At 50.3% G+C, this 20,323-nt stretch overlaps 1 protein-coding gene across 3 annotated transcripts; it reads right to left on the bottom strand.

Moving 5' to 3' along the window:
* Window positions 1-2,284: 2,284 nt before the first annotated feature.
* On the bottom strand, window positions 2,285-19,699 carry HOXC4 (homeobox C4). 3 transcript variants are annotated; one of them, XM_044941798.1, is made up of 3 exons: window positions 19,474-19,699; window positions 3,938-5,139; window positions 2,285-3,453 (listed from the first exon to the last, which is right to left on the bottom strand). In XM_044941798.1, the coding sequence occupies exons 2-3, from the start codon at window positions 4,374-4,376 to the stop codon at window positions 3,098-3,100; spliced, it is 795 nt and encodes a 264-aa protein (XP_044797733.1). In that variant the 5' UTR covers window positions 4,377-5,139; window positions 19,474-19,699; the 3' UTR covers window positions 2,285-3,097. The 3 variants fall into 3 exon arrangements, with proteins under 3 accessions (XP_044797733.1, XP_044797732.1, XP_044797731.1); XM_044941797.2 differs by lacking the exon at window positions 19,474-19,699 and adding an exon at window positions 5,302-11,826; XM_044941796.2 differs by lacking the exon at window positions 19,474-19,699 and having other exon boundaries at window positions 3,938-11,826.
* Window positions 19,700-20,323: the final 624 nt, after the last annotated feature.

The following is a 20,323-nucleotide window of genomic DNA, read 5'->3' as shown; positions in this document are numbered from 1 at the left end:
GCTGTGGCATCCTGTCTGGAGACAGGGGGCTGAGCTAGGGCTGGCTTGGGAGGGTCGGAGCTGGGGGTGGGGGAGAGGTCAGAGGCGCTGCCGAATATAAAGGCGATGGGAGAGAAAATGCTGTGTCCTCCCCATGAACCTGGGCTGTCTTCCCCACCCTCCCCCAGGCTTTCCCCACTGTTCAATCCAACTTCAATAAAAGCCCTGACCCTCAGCTTCCCAGTGAGGCTGTAGCAGCGTCCAGTGGGTCAAGACAGCTAGAGCTAGGGGCTCAGGTTGGCCCCCTACACTGGACATCCCACTCATCTCCGAGAGCCTGATCCCATTCCAGGTGGTCAGGTCCAAGGCAAAGGAGAGTTTTGGGGAAAGAGCAAAGAATGGAACCCACTGGAGGGAAGGCCAGAGGCCAAATTTTTCCAAAACTCAAATACAAGAGGGTTTAGTTTTATTTGTCAAACTATGGATGTCTGATGTTTCTGCTTTTCAGACTGAGATACACAGAGAGTGACTACATGTGGATGTGTGAGAAGAGGAATTTAAAAGGAAGAGGAATTTAAAACAGAAGCTCCTAAAGAAGGAAAAATAAAAGAACTGTCCCAATCCTTTTATACTGCTTTTCTCGAACAAGAGTGTGTACCTTTAGCAAGTTCATCTTAACATATAGAAGATAGTGAATTTCCCTCCCCTGTGTTCATCCCTTCCACTTTAGGGAGGAGAAAGAATATATTCCCCTGAAACCAAGTGAGCAAAGTTAGGAAAAGATTATGAATCTTAATTTCCATTGCCCTGTCTTTCCATCTTAACTTCCTTAAGGGATTGGAAAGACTTCCAGGTCCCCCTCTCACACCTTCCCTTTTCCTAAGAGCAACTAGACCCCCTTTTCCTGCCCCAAAGCCAATTGCATCAAGATGATGGGAGCTACAGTCAGATTTGGCCCCTAATTCACTTGATTACATAAAATCACTCCAGATAATTGTTGGCCCTGCTTCCTCACACTGTGGGCAGCATGTTTTGCTGTCCCCAGGGCACCATTGAGGGAGGGGAAAGTAGACCTACAGGACCCCAGCACACACACACACACACACACACACACACACACCCCCAGCAAGTGGTTCAAGAGGAAATAAATCCAAAGCATATCAAACAGCTTTTCATAACTTGGTTCCTCTGTTGCCTTTCACTCCAGAATTTGAGGCGAGAGGACAGCAGTACCCATGGCTTCCCTACTTATCCCAGATCTCTTATTCCTCTCTTTTCTACTTCTGACAGCCCTCCATCCTGATATTTGGATAAACTGTCGGAGAAGCTCACCAACTACCCCTTTACCTTCTCCCAACAAGCAAGCAAAAATTCGAGCAGGCCTTGCTCAGAGCCTGGTCTTCAGGACTAGAATTCTTTGGAGTCTCTGGCTTAAAGTAATCATTCAGGCAATCCAAATCAGTTTTTTGTTTGTTTTAGCCCCCAAGGAAGCAATTTTAAAAAATTTTTCTTACAAGCAGGAAGTCTTGTTCCTCCAATCTTCAAGTCCTATGGAGACCTGGGAGGTTGTAGGAAGAAAGGTGATCCCCCTGCCTCTCCCTGTGTCTTTTCTCAACATCTAGCAGGTCCATGATAAAAGTTGGGGCGGGGGGTGGGGGGGGGAGGGTGGCGGGGAGCGGGGAATAAGAGTGCTTCATTATCTCCAGGCATCAGGCTTTGAGGCCTACCCATGCAAGAGGGCCTCCCAGGCCTCTGGCCTCCACTTCACCCTTCTTTCCAAGTCTAAACAAACAGAAAAGCCACCCTGACAGGTCACTTTGCTGCTTTAGAATCACCAGCTCAAAATGTTTCTTCTTTTATGAGAACAGGCATGTTGAGAGGCATCTTCCTAATCCTTCAGCCCCAAAGAACTCCCCAAAGATGAAAACTCTTCTTCGTCCCCACTCCCTAAACTTGCCTTCTAATCTGCAAATTAGGCAGGCCTACTCACCAGAGGGAAGGCAGAAGAGAGGAGAGAGGAAGAGACAAAGAAGGCACCAGCTTAACTCTAGAAAAGTGAGACCCCCCAGGAGAGTCTGGCCCCTACAGACTCAGGGAGGGAGTGCCCTACTCTTCCACATCCCCTCTTCTGACATCCTCTGCCTCAAACCTATTGCTGGATCTTCTAAGGACCTTGGGAAACTGGAGTTGAGAGTTAAGATTTGTGTATTTGCTTAGAGTAAACTTCAGCAACTCTAGAGAGAAGGTGGGATGTTACCAGGCCAGAAGGAGAAGGGGGAGAAAAAGAAACCATCAGACACTGACGTAAAACTAATTCACATCCACTGGTTTATTATTGATCACGGGGCATTTCACATCGACACTAAAATTCTTTATTGCAAGTTTTACAATAATCAAGTAAATTCAGTCCAAAAACACAATAACCACGATGGGGGGTGGGGTGGGGTGTTCTACCTATAGACTGCCTCTCTGAACTGAAAGTTCATTTTTATTTTCTTTTGGCTCCTCAAACTGAACAGCTCTGAGAGGCTCTCCAGATGCATTTAGCTTTGTCTGCTGTCTTCCCCCTTCTCCTCCCAGCTCCCCCCAACAATAATACAAAAGAACTTCATAGCTTTGTTCTCCTTAAAATGACTTCCCCCTCACTAACCTCCCCTGGTGCATTTTCAATGCAAAGGGCCTAAGGAAAGAGGGGGGAAGGAGGAGGAGGAGGAGTACTGGCTTAAAAATCTTTTTCCTTTTTTCTTTTCCTCATTTCCCCTGAAATGCACCCAAACCAGACCATCACACCTTGCAATATATAATTTTTGCAGTTTTTTTTCCCTTAAAAAATAAATAACCCCCCAAAATGGCCTTAAAAAAAACAATAACAAAAAACCAGCAGGTACCATGCTAAGACAACATCACATGCTTAAAAGGGTCCTTAACAGTGGAAAGATGAGAAGGGCAGGGGGCTTGTTTATCTGTTTTGTCTGTTTGGAACTGACAAGGGGGAAGGTGGGAGGAAGAGAGAAAAGAACCAAAATATATATATATATTAAATTCTATAAATAAGAGTCAATTTGTGTGTGAGGGGAGGATGGGGGGCCTGGGATAGGGGCAGGGTGTGAGTTATGTTTTATAACCTGGTAATGTCCTCTGCCCGTTGCTGCTCCGGCGGCGTGGCGCTCTGGGAGTGGTCTTCAGAAGTGCCCGGGGTGGCTGCGGAGAGGGTGCTGGGCGCAGCGCCGGCCGGGGGCGCTGACCTGACTTTGGTGTTGGGAAGTCGGTGGTCCTTCTTCCATTTCATGCGACGGTTTTGGAACCAGATTTTGATCTGCCTCTCAGAGAGGCACAGCGAGTGGGCGATCTCGATCCTTCTCCTTCGGGTCAGGTAGCGATTGTAATGAAACTCTTTCTCTAATTCCAGGACTTGCTGCCGGGTGTAGGCTGTCCTCGAGCGCTTGGGTTCCCCTCCGTTATAATTGGGGTTCACTGAGGGGAGGGGGGAAAGCAAATAGTGGGGTTCAAAGGCAGCAGGCTCCCCGCCCCCCACCCTCACCCCATCCTCAGCTCTGTTGAAACAGGAGGAGGGGGTGATGGAAATAAAGTCATCAAGCTAAATGGGTTATAAAGAAGTTGAAGGGAGCTGGAGACTTTGTAGTGTAATAAGAGGGGAATCCTCATTGTAACGACACTGAATTATTTATGCGCCCTTAGAAAGCGAGCATAGTTTTCACACATACATAACAGATCGTAGCACATGGCTCGGACTGCCCAGAGTAGCTAAGCCATAAAATTTATGGGGGATGTAATTACCCATTCTCGCTCGTAAATCCAGTTCAATTGTGCTAACCCAGAGTCGCTCCTGGAGAGAGAGGGGGAAGGAGAGAAAGGAGGACGGGGCCGGCGGGGGCCGAGGAGGGTGGGGAGCGCCGGGGAAGAGGGGAGGGGGAGAGCAAAAAGCAAAGTTGCCTACCCGTGCTAACGTGGATTTTTTTCATCCATGGGTAGACTATGGGTTGCTTGCTGGCGGCGCTGGAGGGATGGTCAGGGGCTGGCTGGCTGCAGGCTGGCGGGGCTGGGGACGGGGAGGCGGAGGCGCCTGAGAGAGGCGCCGGCTCGCAGAGCGGCTGTGATTTCTCGGGGTGGTGGTGGCCCGCCTGGGCTGGCCCGTGGCCTCGCGAATTGCCTGGCCCCTGGAGACTGGTGCAGCTATACTGGCGCTCAGGGTAGCTAGGGCGCGGAGGCGGTGGTGGGTACAGCTCCTGGTGGTGATGCTGGAATCCCGATTCCCTGGTCCGGCCGTAATATTCCGGACTGTGTTCAGGGATGTAGCTATTTTGCGAATATTCTTCGCATGGAGGAAATTTCGGATCGATGTAGTTAGAGTCCATCAAATACGAGCTCATGATCATTAATTTCTGGAGTGGAAAATAATTTTTCTCGCTTTGTCGTTTTTCTGCTCCATAAAGCCCTCCTACTAGCTAGCGACCCTGTAAAGTTACTTTCACCATGTGACTCCGCCGGCCAATCACACGGAGCAACCCAGTCCCCGGATAAGGAACCGAATCGCTTTATTCAAAATGTATCCAATTTTTTTTGTGTGTGGTGGTGGTGGTGGTGCTGGGGGGTGGTGGTGGTGATGATGTGGGGTTAGCTGGCAGGGGCTGGGGTGCCCCCAGTACACACCCCTCCGACTGACAACGCTCCCCTGCCAAAGGAGATGGGAAGCCCCCAGCTCCTTTCCAAAGCCTGGGCATTGGGAGGCTGTTGGGAGGCTGTGATTCAGCCCCCTCCCAGAGTCTCCCGTTGGACCTCCGGTGTACCCTTCGGGCCTCGGCTCCCGAGCTTTTCCAGAGATCCCCATTCATGGCGATCCTGTCTCAATCTGTGTAGGTCACGGGGCAGCGCCCCTCTTTCGCAGGAAGAGGAAGTTGAATGAGGACTGGAGTGGCGGTTGGATGGGGAGGGGCCCAGGCTGAGCCCAGGAGGCTGGTGAGCCTGTGGTACCCCCTCATCCAAGGAGACCAGAGTCCAGCCCTCTTCTCCATACACACTCACCCAACCCTCTGGCCAGGGGGCCGGCGAGGCAGGGTCCCAGCTGGACCAGGCAGGTAGAGGCAGCGGGATGCAAATGATTCTGACGTCATTTCTGGAGGTCTGGGGGTTGAGCCCCCGCTGAAGAGAGACAGGAAGTGGTTGGCAAAAGCATAGTTCAGAAGCCTTGCCCTCCCCAAGTGCCCACTGACCCTCCCTGCCCAGCCCAGAGCAGAGGATCTCTTCCGCTGGCAGTTGTTTCTGCTCTCCATTCTGCCTGGCCTGCCGCTTTCTGACAACTACCTCCAAGGCCGGTTCCCGAGGACTTGGGGCAAGGAGGAGAGCACTCTGCCAGGGGCCAGTCCCCTGGGATGGTGCCCAGCCAAGGCCCTGGGAGCTCTTCCTTCTCCATCCCCACAGAGGGCAGACCTAGCTAGGAGGAAGGCCTGCGTGAGTAGAGCCTGCTTCCGGCCAGGGACTGTATCCATGTAACACATGTGTTTACATGTAAACACGCATCCCCAAGGGTCAGCTCCAGGCTGCCTTCCAAAAGCTGAGGGGTGAGCTCACGAAGCTGGGGAGGCTGGGCGGGACTTGGGGGTCTCCAGTCCATTCCTGCGCCCTCCCCTCTCTCTTGCCACCCACCCACAGGAATAGCCTTGATGGGGTGGCAGGGCCATGGAGGAGGGAGGGGGCAAGAAGAGCTGCTTTCTGACACCCCCCCCCCCAGCTAGGGGTGGCCACGTCATGCCACCAATTCTAATTAACTGATCCCATAACTCAGAGTTGGTGGGGGTGGCAGAAGGGAGAACCCAGGGAGGGAGCTGGGTCCCCTTGTTGCACTTGATAACAATTATAGTTTAAAATCATAGCTTGCCGGGGCTCGGCTATATTTTACTTGATAACAATAAAAGTGACACATAAAGTTAACTGTTTATGTTTTATTTATTAGACTAAATCTGCCAGCGGTGGTAGGAGCGCTTGCCTCGTCGCTACAGCTTTTATAGGGCTGTAAAACGTCATAAATCAGTCTCGCGGAATCGCCCGCACTCTTTGTGTCGGCGGCGGTGCAGGGCTGGCGGCCGCTGGCTGCCTGCTCCCTCCTTTCCACGAAAAGTCGTAATGTGATTTTTTTCCCCTCTGATTTTATTATTATGATCGCCGCTGTGATTAGTCAATCTACCTTTAATTCGCCGCCCTACGCTGCCTCCTCCCAGCCCAGCCTGGTTGACACTTGAATAAGTACCTTTTAAAACGGCATAACAACTATTTGAGGGTTTAATTAGAACATCTGCAATTAAGGGAATGAGGAGGGGAAAGGGAAAAAAATAAAACCGTTGCGAGAGGGAGGCTGAAGGCAGGAGATTCCCAACCTGTCTCTCACCACCTTTGGGATGCCAGAGAGGGTTCTCACTTCCAAATTAGGGCTCACTTTGAGGCTGGAGAGCTGGGCCACAGCAGATGCCCCAAAGGACTGATTCCCTCTGCCTGGGCCCGTGACCACCTTTCTTCCTGCCATGTTCAAGCCCCCTACCGTCACCCTAGGCTCACCAAGAGCCAGTGCTTGGGAGTCCCTGGAAACCTCTTGCCCAGAGGTCAGTGCCCACTTGCTGCCACTAGATGGGTGAGAGAACCGGAATTCCCTGGAGGCTGACCACCTCTTAGAGGCGATTCTCAAATTTCCAAAGTTGGTTGAGAACTCCTGCCCACTCTTATCCGGGACCCTCTGCGTGTGAAGATTGGCTGGTTTGGTTGGAAGAGGAGCTTGAGACTGTCAGAAGGTGAAGGCTGCTGCTTAGTTGGTTTATTATTGGTGCTGGGGGGTGGGTTAATTACAAGTTGTTAGAAGTGCCAAAGGGAAACCAATGCTGACTGCTGTCCTACAGAAAAATTCTGAACCCAGCCCCAGCCCCCCACCTGGGGAGAGGCAGAACTCCAAGAGCTCAGGTAGGGTGGGGGAAAGGTTGCTGAAGGAGAAAGCCTTCCAGCCCCACCCCCATCCTCCCTTCTAGGCCTGCACCTGGATCAGGCTGCCCCACCCTATGCTGGCCAGGAATAGTCTCACCTCCACCTGGCTCCCCTCCTCCCAGCCCTCACTGTCACCTTCTACCAGCCCTGCCCCCGCCTCAACTTGCTTTTCTTCCTTCTTTTCACCCTCTTGGGCTTGCTAAGAAGTACTTTCCAAGGCACGGCCCATCTTACACCCCCACTCCCCAGGATTCTGAGCTCCTGCAGGTGGGTCGAGGGAAGGGGAGCACGAAACCCACTTTGGGCCAGTGCGTGTAGTCAGATCCAAGAGAGTTCAGATGCCCTCAACTGAATGCCAAGTCCATGTGCATTCATACTATTAATATTTATTGATGTATTAAGTGCCTCCTTATGCAGCCATAAATACATGGAGTTTTCTTTCCAGGTTTGCACAGCTAATTTGACATTCGGACCCAGAAAGTAAAATCTGGGAGATTTCCCCAAATTTGTCCACATGCATCTACATCATTTACCAAAAAAACTCTCTTTGGGCTCCTATATCTCAGTAGCAAGAAAGTCGCCTATCACATGAAGAAAACAGCAAGCCAGAGTCCGCTACACAGACACACACATACAAACATTTTCACCTGGATATTATTGCGAGCATAGAAATAAGATCCCTTCTGAGGGCTCCTGTACTTAGCGTTAGCTTAATGGGTTGGGGGGGCACTAAAGCGGCTCTTGTCCGTGATGAATCCTTGTATCTCCTTTTGTGTTTTGCCCTCCTGCCTCATCAGCCCAGGGATCTCCAACCCCTGCTCTGCCCTCTACCTCTCTCAGCCCCAATTTTATTTTTTTTTATTTTTTCTGATCACCTTTTGCCAGCCTCCAAACAATCACTCTCTGAATGCTACCCGCATCCGCCCCCCCCCCCCCCCCACCCCATACTCTTTCTAAATCTCGATCTGGTTTCTCTTTCGGAAACGTGTTTTAGTACAAAGCGCTTCCCTTCTGACACCGCTGAAGAAAAATATGTGTCCATTGTGTGCGAGGCCTTATTGTGCCCGCATTACCATACTGACCGTTGGATAACCCATATTCCTCCCCTCCCCAGTAACAAGCTGCCGGCTGAGAGACCTCAGCGACTCCACTGATTCTCTGCTGCATTAAAATCTCACCTCTCAGACTCCCTGGATTTTCCTAGGGAGAAAAATAGTGAGAGCCAACTCAGGATTTGGCGGGCAAAGAGAGGGAAAATAAGGTGTCATTCCTTTCCCCACTCTCAGAAGGACAGGATGTGACTGTGCGCGCGCGCGTGTGTATATGGTTTTTGTTGTTGTTTTAGAGATTAAACATTGCAACATGTCTCTTTCCTCTTCCTCAAATAAATTTGACTTTTAGATGGTATACCATCAAGTAATTCATTCCATTTTTTATTTTTTTTCTCCAAGCAACTTGCAAACCCCAAAATAAAGGAAGGCTCCCATTTTCCCCGCTGTGTGTGTATATGTATATATGTATGTGTTTTGTCCCCTTCTAATGCCAGCAGGCAGGGCTAATGTATGCAAAAGAATATGCAAATGCTTAATTGATTTTTTCTTAAATCTCTTGTCAGTAAAAGTAATGAATTGGTCTAAAATGATTTTAATAACCCAGACGTGTCACCAGAAAATACTCAACCTTTTTTTTCTCCTGGAATCGCTTATAGTCTCAAAAAAAAAAAGCAATCATGGAATGTTAATTTGCCCCCCTTTAAAATATTAAAGATGAATTTCTCCTGTTTGTTCGGAGACCATAAGCAGGGTCCTCTCGTGAATTTCCCCCTCCTTGCTTTGCCTTCCTTGGAATTCAATTTTCCTCAAATCTCATTTAAAGTGGCTTTTTAAAAAGTGGCCGCATTTTAATATTGGTTAGACAGAGTGACCTGCATTTCACCTCGGGTGTTTGACTTGTTCCAATAGGTCACTGCCATGGGGTTATTGATGGGGAAACTCCATTGAAATTTGTCTCTTCGCAAATGGCCTTTAGATCTTCCAGTGAGTTCAATAACTAGTTATAATGTGGAAGGGGAAAAATGAAGGCCCTGGGCTAACGAATTTGATGTTTCATTTTTATGCTGGAGAAATTGTTAGTTAGAGGTTGGGTTCCCCATCCTCTTCTTTGCTCATCCTGGCCTCACTGACCCCTGCTCCCCACTCTCGTCCAAGGCTGCAGGATTATATCCTCTTTAAAACTAGGGTGGGGGTGTCCCTTTCTCCCCTTGATGAAAGCTTTAATTCTTATTTTTGTTGTTGTTATTGAAAAATTCTGACAGTGCTGCAAGAAGCTTGCGCTGCTGAGTATTTCTAACTTGAACTTTCCTGTTAGAGGGGGGTGAAAGGACTTTTACTTTTAAAGCACTCTAAATGTGGTTTTGAAAGATTTAGGAATTAGGCTGGCTTAGGGTAGCTTCCAGAGAGCTGACCTGGTGCTCCCAGAATTAAGAAGCCGATAGGAAGGTGGGATTCCTTTTGGGGTTGATGAGGGCATCTCAAAATACTCTAATCTGTTCTTGGCCTCTGAGCTTCCAGGGACTCATGGGTTGAGGCACCCTGGACCAAGGAAGGCAGAGACAAGGATAGAGGGAGAATTCCATGGAGCAGGCAAGAGAATCCTGGGTCTCCTCCAGAGTCAGAAACAGAATTCATTAGTGGGGACTTGGCCCAGGAACTGCTTGCTGAACTTCATAAGAAGGGTGCCTGGCAAAAGCCCAGTGCCCCCAAATGATGCGTTTTACTGGAGAGAGCAGAGGGGAAATTATTGGGGTGGGTGATGAAGATTTTACAAGGTGTCCCCTTTTTTCCTGGAGTTCTTAAGGAGTGGGGGAGGAAAGGGCAGGGAAAGGGAGGAAAGGTCTTCATTTTATTCTCCCCAATTACAGCTAGGTCGGAGAGCCAGTGACTTCTCCAGAGAAGCCTCTGTGAGAAAGGGCTGTGGAGAGCTCTTCTTTCAGGCTGACCCAGCCATACCCAATCATTACCATCATTAACCTCAATAATAACAAGAACATCATTTCTTCACAAACAGAGCTCCCTGTGTGCCTTCTTTCCTTCCTCCAGAAACTGTTCCCTTTCCTTCTCTGGGGTCCCTGGGACCCCTAAGGGATCCAGTTAGCTCAGGCCCAAGTTTCCCCTTGATAAGCCTACCCACATCCCTTCCAAGCCTCCCTCCTTAGATAAGAGTCATTCCAAAGGCAAGCCTGGATTCCCAGGCAGGGGGAATCCAGACCAAGGGGAACATGTAAGTGCCTGAAACTAGGGTACCACCTTCCTCTATCCCCTTAAACCCGGAGGCCATGTCTTGGTGCCACCTGCACTCTCAGACAAACTTGCCTGGACAGATTCGGGCACTCCTGGGATCTGGGGAGCCGTCTTTCACTGCGTGCCGGAACCCCATAAAAAATGAGGGAGCCCGGAAAGGCCCATCGGTCGGTTTCAGGATCCGGCCTGGAGGAGGACACGCAGCCTGCTCTCCCCAGACGAGCAGGAATCAATAGCGATCTGTGATAAACCTTCCCGCAGCCCCTCGCGCTCCGGGCCGTGGCGGGCGAGCCCCATCCCCGGGCCACTCACCCGCCTCGGCCCATACCTTGGCCGCCTCCTCGGAACCCGGGACCCCCAACCTCTGGCCTCGCCCTCTCCCCGTTTTAATTACGTGATTGATTTTCGCTTTGGCCGCGCCGGGACGCCTCTACCTTCAGACTGTTTAAATTTTTCGGCTCCCTTTTTGCATTTCCGAGTCCTCTTGAAGGGCCGTCATTTAGAGACTGGCCCTCGGGCTGCTGGGTCGGGGCTGGGCTGCGGCCTCGCTCTACACTCCAACGAAATGGTCTTCCGGGGCTGGGCGGCGCAGCCCGCTGTGCAGCCGGGCCACCGCGCGGGGCTCCCACACTGCGCTCCTGCCCATCCGCTCTGCTGAATTATTTTGTGCTCCATTATTCTCTGATAGAAAAATATTCCGGGTTGGAGTGAGCACTCCACGCCTGGGCTCGGAGCCGGGCCGCTCAGCTTTTTTGTCTCTTCACCGGCATGAAGTATGTGTGTCTGGGAAGGTCAGGATGGAGACCCGAGGAAGCGCGATGCCCAGGCTGCAGGCTCGGCGGGGAACTCCAGCCGCTCCCCCCAAAGACCTGGCCCCGCTGGCGGCCCAGAAGCGCCGGAGAAGCGGATTCGGCTGCAACTTTCCGCCACTCGGCCCGCGTGGAACCGCAGGGCCGGCGACCCCCAGCCCGCAGTGGGCTGTTGGGTCTGATTTTCTCCCCACCCCCAGACAGAGGCCCCAGCACTCCGGCAGCCCCAGCGGGCACCCGAGCGGCCTCTGGGAGGAGGCACCCGGGTCGGCAACACGCGGGTCATCCCTACACCGGAGTGACCGAAGGTGAGGCGAAGAAAGGGAAAAAGGGGAGGCATTTTCACGGATGGGAAGACTAGATTTGGGGTGGGGAGAGGACGGGGAAGACGCGAAAACTTAAAAAGGAGCCCCTTCTCCCACCGTGGCTGACTTTCCCTGTCTCTCCTCCTCCGGACAAAAAAAGAAAAGAAACCCTCCTTTTTCCTCCCTAAACTGCTGGTCTCCTGCTTAATCTCTCATCTATTTACAAGTAATAAACACTTCTCTGATTATTCTCCCATGTCCTGTTCATTCTTTGATCTTTTCCAACGAGGCAAACTATGAGTTACTATTAGCCCTATTTTATGATTCTGTTTTTCCCTCAGGCAGAGGAGGGAGTTGGGAATGTCTTTCTCACTGGGGAAGAAGTTCAGGGAAACTTGAGTTGATCATAACCTTCTCCCCTGTCCCCCACAACCTGCAACATCCCAATCCTTGCTCCCCCAGCCCCCCTTCCCCCGCGGCAATGTTGCCGGGTAAATAAGAGTCCGCCTGCCTGGCTATTAGGATTCTGGAGACGTTGGCATCTGTAACAATCATTAGTCAAAGCCGCGGAAGCCGAAGGAGCCGAGGAGTTGGACAGAAAAAATCTTGGAAATGATATACAGGAGCCGCGGAGGCATCAATCCCCGGCCGATAAGAGCTCGGCTGCCGAGAGTGAGGCAGCCGCTTAATTGGGCCCTGGGCACCAAGAACAATTGGGGAGGAGGCATTTATGGGTAGGGCAGTGACCCTCGCACTATTTGGGCACCCTCCAAAAATAGGGGGAGACTTGAACATCTTTCCCCAAATTTCAAAGGCCCAGTTGTGTTGGGGAGACTCATGCTTCCCTCCCTCAACCTCTCCACCCTGGGAGCCAAGAGTAGCATAGTCCTAGGACTCTTCCCTCTTCTCTCCCTTCTTAGCAGCTGTTCTGGGAGGTCCTGCAGGTTGGGGAGACTGGGCTGGGATTTCAAGTCACAGGGAAAGCCTGGAGAGGGCTGTGGTCCCTAGAGCAGGTTTTTAGGAGGCAACTAACTCCTTTGGACTCTCTTTAGTGGGAACCTTGAAGACAGCAACAGAATCACTCTCTTTAATAAGCAAAACAGCCAGAAAGATATTTGTTCCCTATCCCCAATAAAGACACTCACCTGACGTCTTTATTGACACAGAGATAGACAGAGAGATGAATTAAGTTTATATCCTTCTGGAGGGAGATCTATGCCCCTACATATAGATACATGTATTATGGAACCATCTCTAAACATACTTTCAAATATTTAAGTTTGCAGCAAAACTGCAAAGACTATAAAGATCTCCAAATATGTAGCTTCAATATGTAGCTATTTTATGAGTTGGGGCTTTTGCATAAATCTAGATAAATTTTTCAAAATAGAGATTGAGCAACACACTCAAGAGTCTTTTTCCAACCAAGGGGAAAGAAAAAGCTCACCAAATATTCATCCAGATATTTAGGGAGTGCTGTACCAATACATCCCAGCCTATACATCCAGCACTATAGAGAGATTGGTAATGTGCACACAGAAATCTGACAGAGGACTGTTATGTTCACTGTGGATCTATAAATCTAAAGATCTATAAATCTGCATTTAAATGTGGAGTAGAGAGAGATGGAAAACATACATCCTATTATACACGGAGCGATCTATAAATATATTTTCCCGTATACAGCTATGGAAGTGCTCAGCTTTCTATAAAGGCAGTGTATTTGCATCAAGCCTTAGGAATGAGGGAGATTCTCTGATGGTTGTGGGTTTGGGATGCCCCAACCCAGACTTCTCTGGGAAATGAAGGAGAGTAAACTGGAGCCTGTGCAAGTAAGTGCTAAGAGGGCCCAGGAATTCATATAATCTATGGCGTCATTTCCAGCATATGGGGCATTTCTCTGGCTATGGATAGGAGCCCTGATGTCTGGGCCTGAAAGCATCCTAACTTGTAGCCTGAACTGAGACAGAGATAGAAGCCTCTTTACTTCTTTTCCCTTTAGCTCCCTAGCCCAAAGCTGGCAGAGGGACCCTTGAGAAGCAGGGGTGTCTTTAGGAGGGAAAGGGTCATTAACATTACAAAATGGAGCCATTTAGGTAAAATGCTTTTTTTTTTTTTTTTTTGCTACAGTTCAGTTAGTAAGGAGGCTGTGGGCTTTCACTCACACCCCAGCATGCATCTTAATTACATAAATCCCAGTCACTGACTGCAGAGAATTTCCTCCATTCATATAATGCTTAGATGATGCCTCAGTCTCATCCCCTCTCTTCATGAGCTCTCTCTTACACACCCAAAGTCCCACCTTGTCAAGAAGGGGTTTGGGGCTCAGGAAATGCATCACAGGGAGACGGCAGCCCCACAAGAGAGTAGTGCCCCCAGGAGTCATTGTATCTACCACCAGACTCAGAAGCTGATTACCTTCCATGTTACTTGTTTTTTAACTGAGGGGTTGGGGGAACCAAAGTCTGCATGAGCAAAAGAAAATGAAAGATGGTATGATTTTTAAATCTGGAATTTTAAGGAGAACTATGGCCATACCACCCAGAACATGCCGAATTTAGAGGGGTCAAATCACCAGTGAGCCCTTTTCATATTGGAGGCAGAGGATCTGGGGCCCCTGGACTTGCTTTGATTTTTCTGCTTTGGTTTACTGGGGAAAGAGAAGTAAGAAGGGCCCCAGGTGGGCTTGGGGAAGTGCAATCCAATCTAGTTGGCCAGTTTGGAGGAGAGTGATTTACAAAGCAAAAGCTCAAATGCTACTTCCTGAGAAGTCACCAGATCAAAACAACCTCCTCTAGGTTTTATGACCCACCACTACTCCCAACAGGAAAAGCACCCTCAATAAAGCCTCAGCCCACATCCCCATCCTCCACCCAGAGGAGGGGGAGAGACACAATCCAAAATGAGGGACCTGACCCTTACTCTCTTCATTCACACACACACACACACACATGCTGGGTTTTCCAGCCAGAAAATTAACTTTTTAAAGAAGCATTTTATAGACAAGAATTTTCTCTACTATCTGAGCAAAGAAGCAGCCCTGAGATATTTGGAGTTTGAGCCTGAAGAGTGGATTTGATCAGATAAGGATCTGGCCTCATGGTCCCACACTGCCTTCCAACCCTCCTACAACTCAACAGGCCAACAGGACACTAAAGATCACCGAGAGCCTGGCTGCCACCCTCTGTGGGGGCTGCTCCAGGGGTTTGGTTTTCCAGGGAAGCAGAAAGGAAGAAACTCAACAGTTGCTTGGGGCTTGAGGGCATGAGTGTGGAGGGGGAGGACAAATGGTCTTCAGGCTGGGCTGATGGGAAGAATAGAGCAGGACAAGGACTGGGAAGTTAGTTTAAGGCTGGTTTACTGTGTCCCGCCTGGGCTTCTGACCTCTTTAATACCATACTTGGCCACATACATATACTTTTGTGTGTGATGTTCTGGGCTGGGGGCTGGGAGAAGTGGGAATCTTTCAAGGGCAGAACCTAGCCTCCTCTAACTCTGTCAGAGCTGTGACACATGCAGAACTAAAGAGATCCCAGGGAATTAAGCCCACACATTCCACCATCCCATCCCCCAATATGGGGCTGCACATCATGGCAGAGCTTTCTCTGTGTTTGAGTCAGCTGTAGAGAAGTGGCCTCCTTCCTGTACTTGCTCCTCAGCATACCCAGAGCCTTCTGGTCAACCTTTCATTGTAGCTTCTAAGGCCTGGTCATCAGAAGCTGAACAAGGTTCTAGACAGCCCAACTTTCCCAAGTCCTAAATTTCATTTCCCTCCCACTCCCCACACAGTGGATCTTCCTAGCAGTGGAAGAAGAAAATGGATCCCAGAGTTCTTCTGTAGGACTCAAGGACAAAGAGATCTCTATTACTTCAGCTCCTCAGTCCAGACTCCTTGGGCTCCTGGGGCCCTATCAAAGCAGTGAAGGGAAGTACTAGAACAGGTACACCATTGAGGTTTACAAAGACCTAGTAAAAAGGATGAGATATTCCTGGCTCTCTAACAGCTAGCCTCTTCTTTAAATTGAATCTCAGAAAGCCAAAGAGCCCTAGCTTGGGGGGTCTTGAATCCAGATTCTCTCCCTTCTCCACAGCTAAGGGCTCCAGGGTCTACAATCCCACTGAGGAGGAGGCTCAGAACAGTGCTTGTCTCTTCAGGAAAAGAAAGCACAGAACTGAAGCCCTGGACAATGATGTTTCCGCTGAGAAACTCAACCCAAAGTAATTACACAAAGAGAGGGAGAGGCAAAGAGACAGATAAAGTTGACCTGGATATTAGGAGGGGCTGAGGCAATAAAAGCTCTCTTCCAGTGCCTGCTTAGAAGGAGCCAGCCACACCTCTCCCCTCTTCTTGCCTTAGTTTCATGGAATCTGGAAACTCCAGCATGAGATATCCACACTAGAGGTGAGGATTGGTCTTAGACAAGATTACCATACCATCTACCAGGGAAAAATAAGTTTGTGTGCTCTAATTCTAGTTCATGAAAGAAGTCAGTAGAATGGTGGGATTGAAGGTAACTTGGGAAGTGAGGGCCCAGTGGTTTCTGAGAAGAGCTGCCCTCCCTCTGGCTTTTCATTCTAATCCTTCCCACCTGGCCTGTGGCATTGTCCCCAAATCAGCCCCACCTAGAAAGCAAACTACCACCACGGAGATGCTGACAAAGCCCAGCTCAAACTGGGCTATCCCTTGACACCCCCAGAGGAGGGCTTGGATGTCTGGGGACACCACCCATCAGAACTCCTGCTGCTCAGTCAGCTCAAAGAGGGCCGGAGATCAGCAGGGAGAAGGGGAGGTTGCTGGGGGGGCGGGGGGGCTGGGGGGGTGGCTGGGGTGGGGTGGAACTCAATCAGAAAATTAACCCTGCAACAAAGCCCTGGAGACTGAGGGATGGGGGATGAAATGCCTGGGTCTGGACCTGAAAAGCAAGTCAGTTGGCTCAGGGCCCAGTCCAAGTGTTCAGGAGACACACGCACTCCTGCCATACACGCACACTGTCTGCACCATCAGCTGTTTTGCTCAGAAATAGTTTATCACCCATTGCTTATTCTGACCTGACCCATGTAAATATAAACACTAAAACCCACATCTTCAGTGGCTGTGTCCTTTGATAGCCATTGGCCAGGATAAAGCAGCAGCAGTGGCATATCTTGTTAAAAGAATGGAAAGGAAGGGGACTTAAATCCATCAACTGTTTCATATGAGAGCAGTGAGGCAAGGGTCCTGGTTTTCTGTGCTGATTCCCTTTTCCAGACTTGAAGTTACTCAACAAACTAAAGGTACCAAACACAACTTTCAAAAAGTCTCCACTTTTGCTGCCTTCCCCAACCATGCCAGAGGCGCTTTGATAAAGCTAGTGACTTCTGGAGCATTTCCAGGAAGAAAATTGAAAGAGATCGCTTCTAGTCACTCCACCTGTGCTCAAGAGGATCGGAAGAGAATAAAAACGAAAAGGTGTGCAAAGTAAGTATATAGGGAATAATCACAGAATTTGAATTCAGGGCTGGAGTTTGCATCCACACCCACTGTACAGCCTAATTGAAAGGGCATATCTGTAAAGTGCAGGGAATTGGGTAAGATCACACAGGAGAACATGGAGTAATGCAGAGGATGCCCATACAACTTCCAGTCCCAGTACAATTGAGATTGACCTCGAAATACAACTTTGTTAGAACTAGAGGACAAAAGCCGCAGACTCCTGAGAGCTGGGTAAGGGACAGAGGGAAGGGGCTAGAATATTCTCAGCATCACTTATTCCCTTCACATCATAGAGAGGGAGGACCCAGAAACTAAAGAGGGTGGTGGGGAGGGAGGAGGAAGAAGAAAGCAGGGAAGGGTGAGACCTTTTTGGCTGATTGGTTAGTGGAGGCCATGTGACCCTGCTTAGCACATTTCTGATTGGTTGCTTGACCTCTTCTAGGGTTAAAGACCTAGAAACAAAATTAAAAGCTTTCCAGGTTAGTTGGGGCACCTGATGGACTGCCCATCCCCCTACTCTAGAGAAACCTAATTCCAGTGTGGGGGAGGGGTGGGAGAACCAAAAATTTCAAGACCTGTTGTACTACTACTACTTCCCTTTATATTAGTCCTACAAAACAAAAGAAGAAAAAAAAACCGCTCTGGCAAATTATTTGAGAGGAAGGAGGGTCTATTAAGGGGTGATATTTACATGGAACTTTTGAGCCTAAGAAACAGGAAAAGAAGACGAGGAAGTTATAGAAACCCTCCAAGAAATGCTATGTAAGTCTGTAAAACAGAAACACGCTCACCCTGCTACACAGAGCTGAGAGAACTAGGCCTGCGATCTCGCCAGGAGTGGGGGAAGGTGGTGAGTCTTGCCTGGGTGTGGAACTTTGGCCCTGCTTAAATTCTTTATTGAAGACCATTAGATTTGCTCCCTGAAGTACTAGGGAGGCCAGAGGGAGGGGAAGAGTCAAGTTATAGACCAAGGGAAACTCCCATCTCCCTGCTGCTTGAATGGAAAGTTTCCAGAAACTCTCCAAATTGGACTAGTGGGGAGGAGGAGAAGGGAGGAGGGCCCATAAAGAACAGGAAAGTTAATTCTCCTCTGGGCCACTGGAAGGAGTCCGTTGGGATCCTGCCACTTTCCCGGAACATAAAGGTGTGGGAGGCTGGTGGGGCAGGTGGGTTGTGAGGGACTGAGGACCCAGAGGGGAGGCTTCTGGACTTTTCCACCAGGGTGCCTGTGCTCCTCACACAGGCAACAGTCCCCTGAGGGATGCGGCTCCAGCTCTGACGCCCAGTGCCCAGTGTCTTTGGGTCTCTGTCCCCCCTCACCCTGCCAGAGTCTGCCTGGACTCCCTGCCTCTGCTTGATTGCCTGCTTCTGCCTCAGTCTCTTGGGCGGCAGGGGCTCAGTAGCAGTGTCCTCTTCCAGTCACCCAACCGCACCTCTCCACACCGCAGGCACCCAGAGCTGCTAGCCCCCAGGGCAGTCAGTCCCTCCAGGCGGCTCACTCCCTCTCCCCATCCGCTCCCCTTCCCTTTCCCAGGACTTAAGAGGCTACACCCTCGAAGGGCCGCCTTTTGGCCCGGCTTCGGAATCCCTGGCCCCTTCAGAGTACCTGAGTTCCTAGGTTGTCAGGTAGGGTACACACTCGAAGGTGTGGAGGACACGTGCCTCCATGTCCCACGACACCTCTAGGAAGGAACGTTCCTAGAAACTTGAAGGGAGCCCAAGCCTGAGACTGGCCCCAGGGTGCAAACCCATATTGGGTCCTGAATGCTCCTTCCCCCAGAGGCCACTCTCTCCTCAGAGCTGAGGGACTTCCCTGGCCAGGCTTAATAAAGATGTTACCTCCACTCCCACACCCATTTATACTCCACTCACAGCAGGAGCCTCCTGGCCTCCCGGGCCTAGTTTTACCTCAGGCCAGTGCTGGGGACACCAGGAAAGATCTCAACAGCTAGAGGGAGAGGAAGGCATGAAACCATACTGGCCCCAGACCGGCTAAGACCCCCAGACTGCGGAGACTGGGACAGCTGCCGATTTAGGTCTGGTGGTGAAGAAAGAAAGAATGTTTGGGGACCTCCTGGGCTCCATCCTCTATCTTTAAAATGCTTCTGCCGTTTCAGGTCGCAGGCTCAGTAGTCTCAAACTCTCCTTCCCTGGCCCCCTCCCCAGCTGCCCGCCCTGCCTGGACTCTGGGCCACTGGCCAAGGCTGAACTGGCCCCTCCCCAGGACAAAGGCCCCAGAGGCCCTTTGCGCTTGCGCCTAGAGTTTACACAGTCCTACAAACACCAAACATCCCTGTGTCTGCCGCTGTCTTTCTTCCCAATTGAGAAGGGAAAGGGGGTCAGGGAGACCTAGTGAAGCTCTAAAGAATCCAAGTCTCTCTTTACCCCAGTTAACTTGCATTTGGAGGAACTAAGGGGCTGGGAGTGGGGAGGGCTGGTCTGAGGAGACAAACTCCCCCATCCTTCTACCTCCCAGCGGCTTCTCTTTCTCTCCCACCATGGCCTGGGGAGGCCTTCTTCCCCTCCCCTTAATGAGTGGGAACTGCCTCCTATCTGGAGCGGGGTTGGGGGGACATTAAGTAAATGGGAGAAAGGGTCAGAGAGAGAGAAAATTAACTTACAGCGTTCGCCTGGGATTCATTTGCGAAGATGTAACCTCTCTCACCATCATCCCCAGCGCCGTAATCCCCTCTAACTGCCAGGCCCTCTGTCCTAGCATTAAACCTCACCAGCAGCTGCGTGGCTGGACAGTTAAGATTATATATGATGTAAATATATTGTGGGTTTGTCAGCTCTCCCTACACCATAAAACTTGGTTTAATGACATCACGTGGTCCCCCAAGAGCCACTCACGGGCTTGCCTTCAGGCCATTCACATAAATAACCTCCAAAAGTTTCAAACTCCTAAATTCACATAGAAGCCATGCGTATTTCTCCAATGCTCGGTTACACTAAAAAGCCCTTTTGCTGCTCCTTTGCCCCACCCCCACACACCCCTTGCAGGGTGGGGAGGGGGGGGAGGAGTGGATCCTTATTTATTTATTTACTTACTTACTTATTTCCATAAGGACCTGTCGCCTTCAAGGTTGTGTTGATATTTTTCTTCCTCCTATTTTTTTTTTCCTCCTCTATCCTCTAATTGTTCAGAGTGGGCCGTGTACCCCTCTTCCCACTCCCCCGGGAAGGTAAGTCATGTTTCTTCCCCTTATTTCTCGCTGCCAGAGGGGGTGGGTTCCAGGGTGGAGTGGAGATGCAGGCTCCGTGGTCTCTGGTCAGACCCAGAAGCCCCTCCATTAAACTCCCCCAGAGCAATGCCAAACCCTAGTACTTGAAGATCGTTCTAGGAGGCTGGCTGGTAGGGGAACCACCCCAGACTCCAACACAGAGGCCTCTGCTCGCGGTGAAAGCAGGGGTCTGGGCTGCACCCACTCCCAGTGCACGGGAGTAGATTTGTAGCCTCTGTCTAGGTTA

The sequence above is a fragment of the Bubalus bubalis genome, chromosome 4 (genome assembly GCF_019923935.1).
Source record: "Bubalus bubalis isolate 160015118507 breed Murrah chromosome 4, NDDB_SH_1, whole genome shotgun sequence".
NCBI lineage: Eukaryota > Metazoa > Chordata > Mammalia > Artiodactyla > Bovidae > Bubalus > Bubalus bubalis.
Note: the sequence above shows the minus strand (reverse complement) of the source record. Positions and strands in the feature narration are given on the sequence as shown.

Coding starts and splice junctions, on each gene's coding strand:
- HOXC4 (XM_044941798.1), bottom strand. CDS start 4,376: ATGATCATGAGCTCGTATTTGATGGACTCTAACTACATCGATCCGAAA. Junction 3,454..3,937: donor AAAAATCCACGTTAGCACGG/GTAGGCAACTTT, acceptor CCCTCCCCTCAG/TGAACCCCAATTATAACGGA.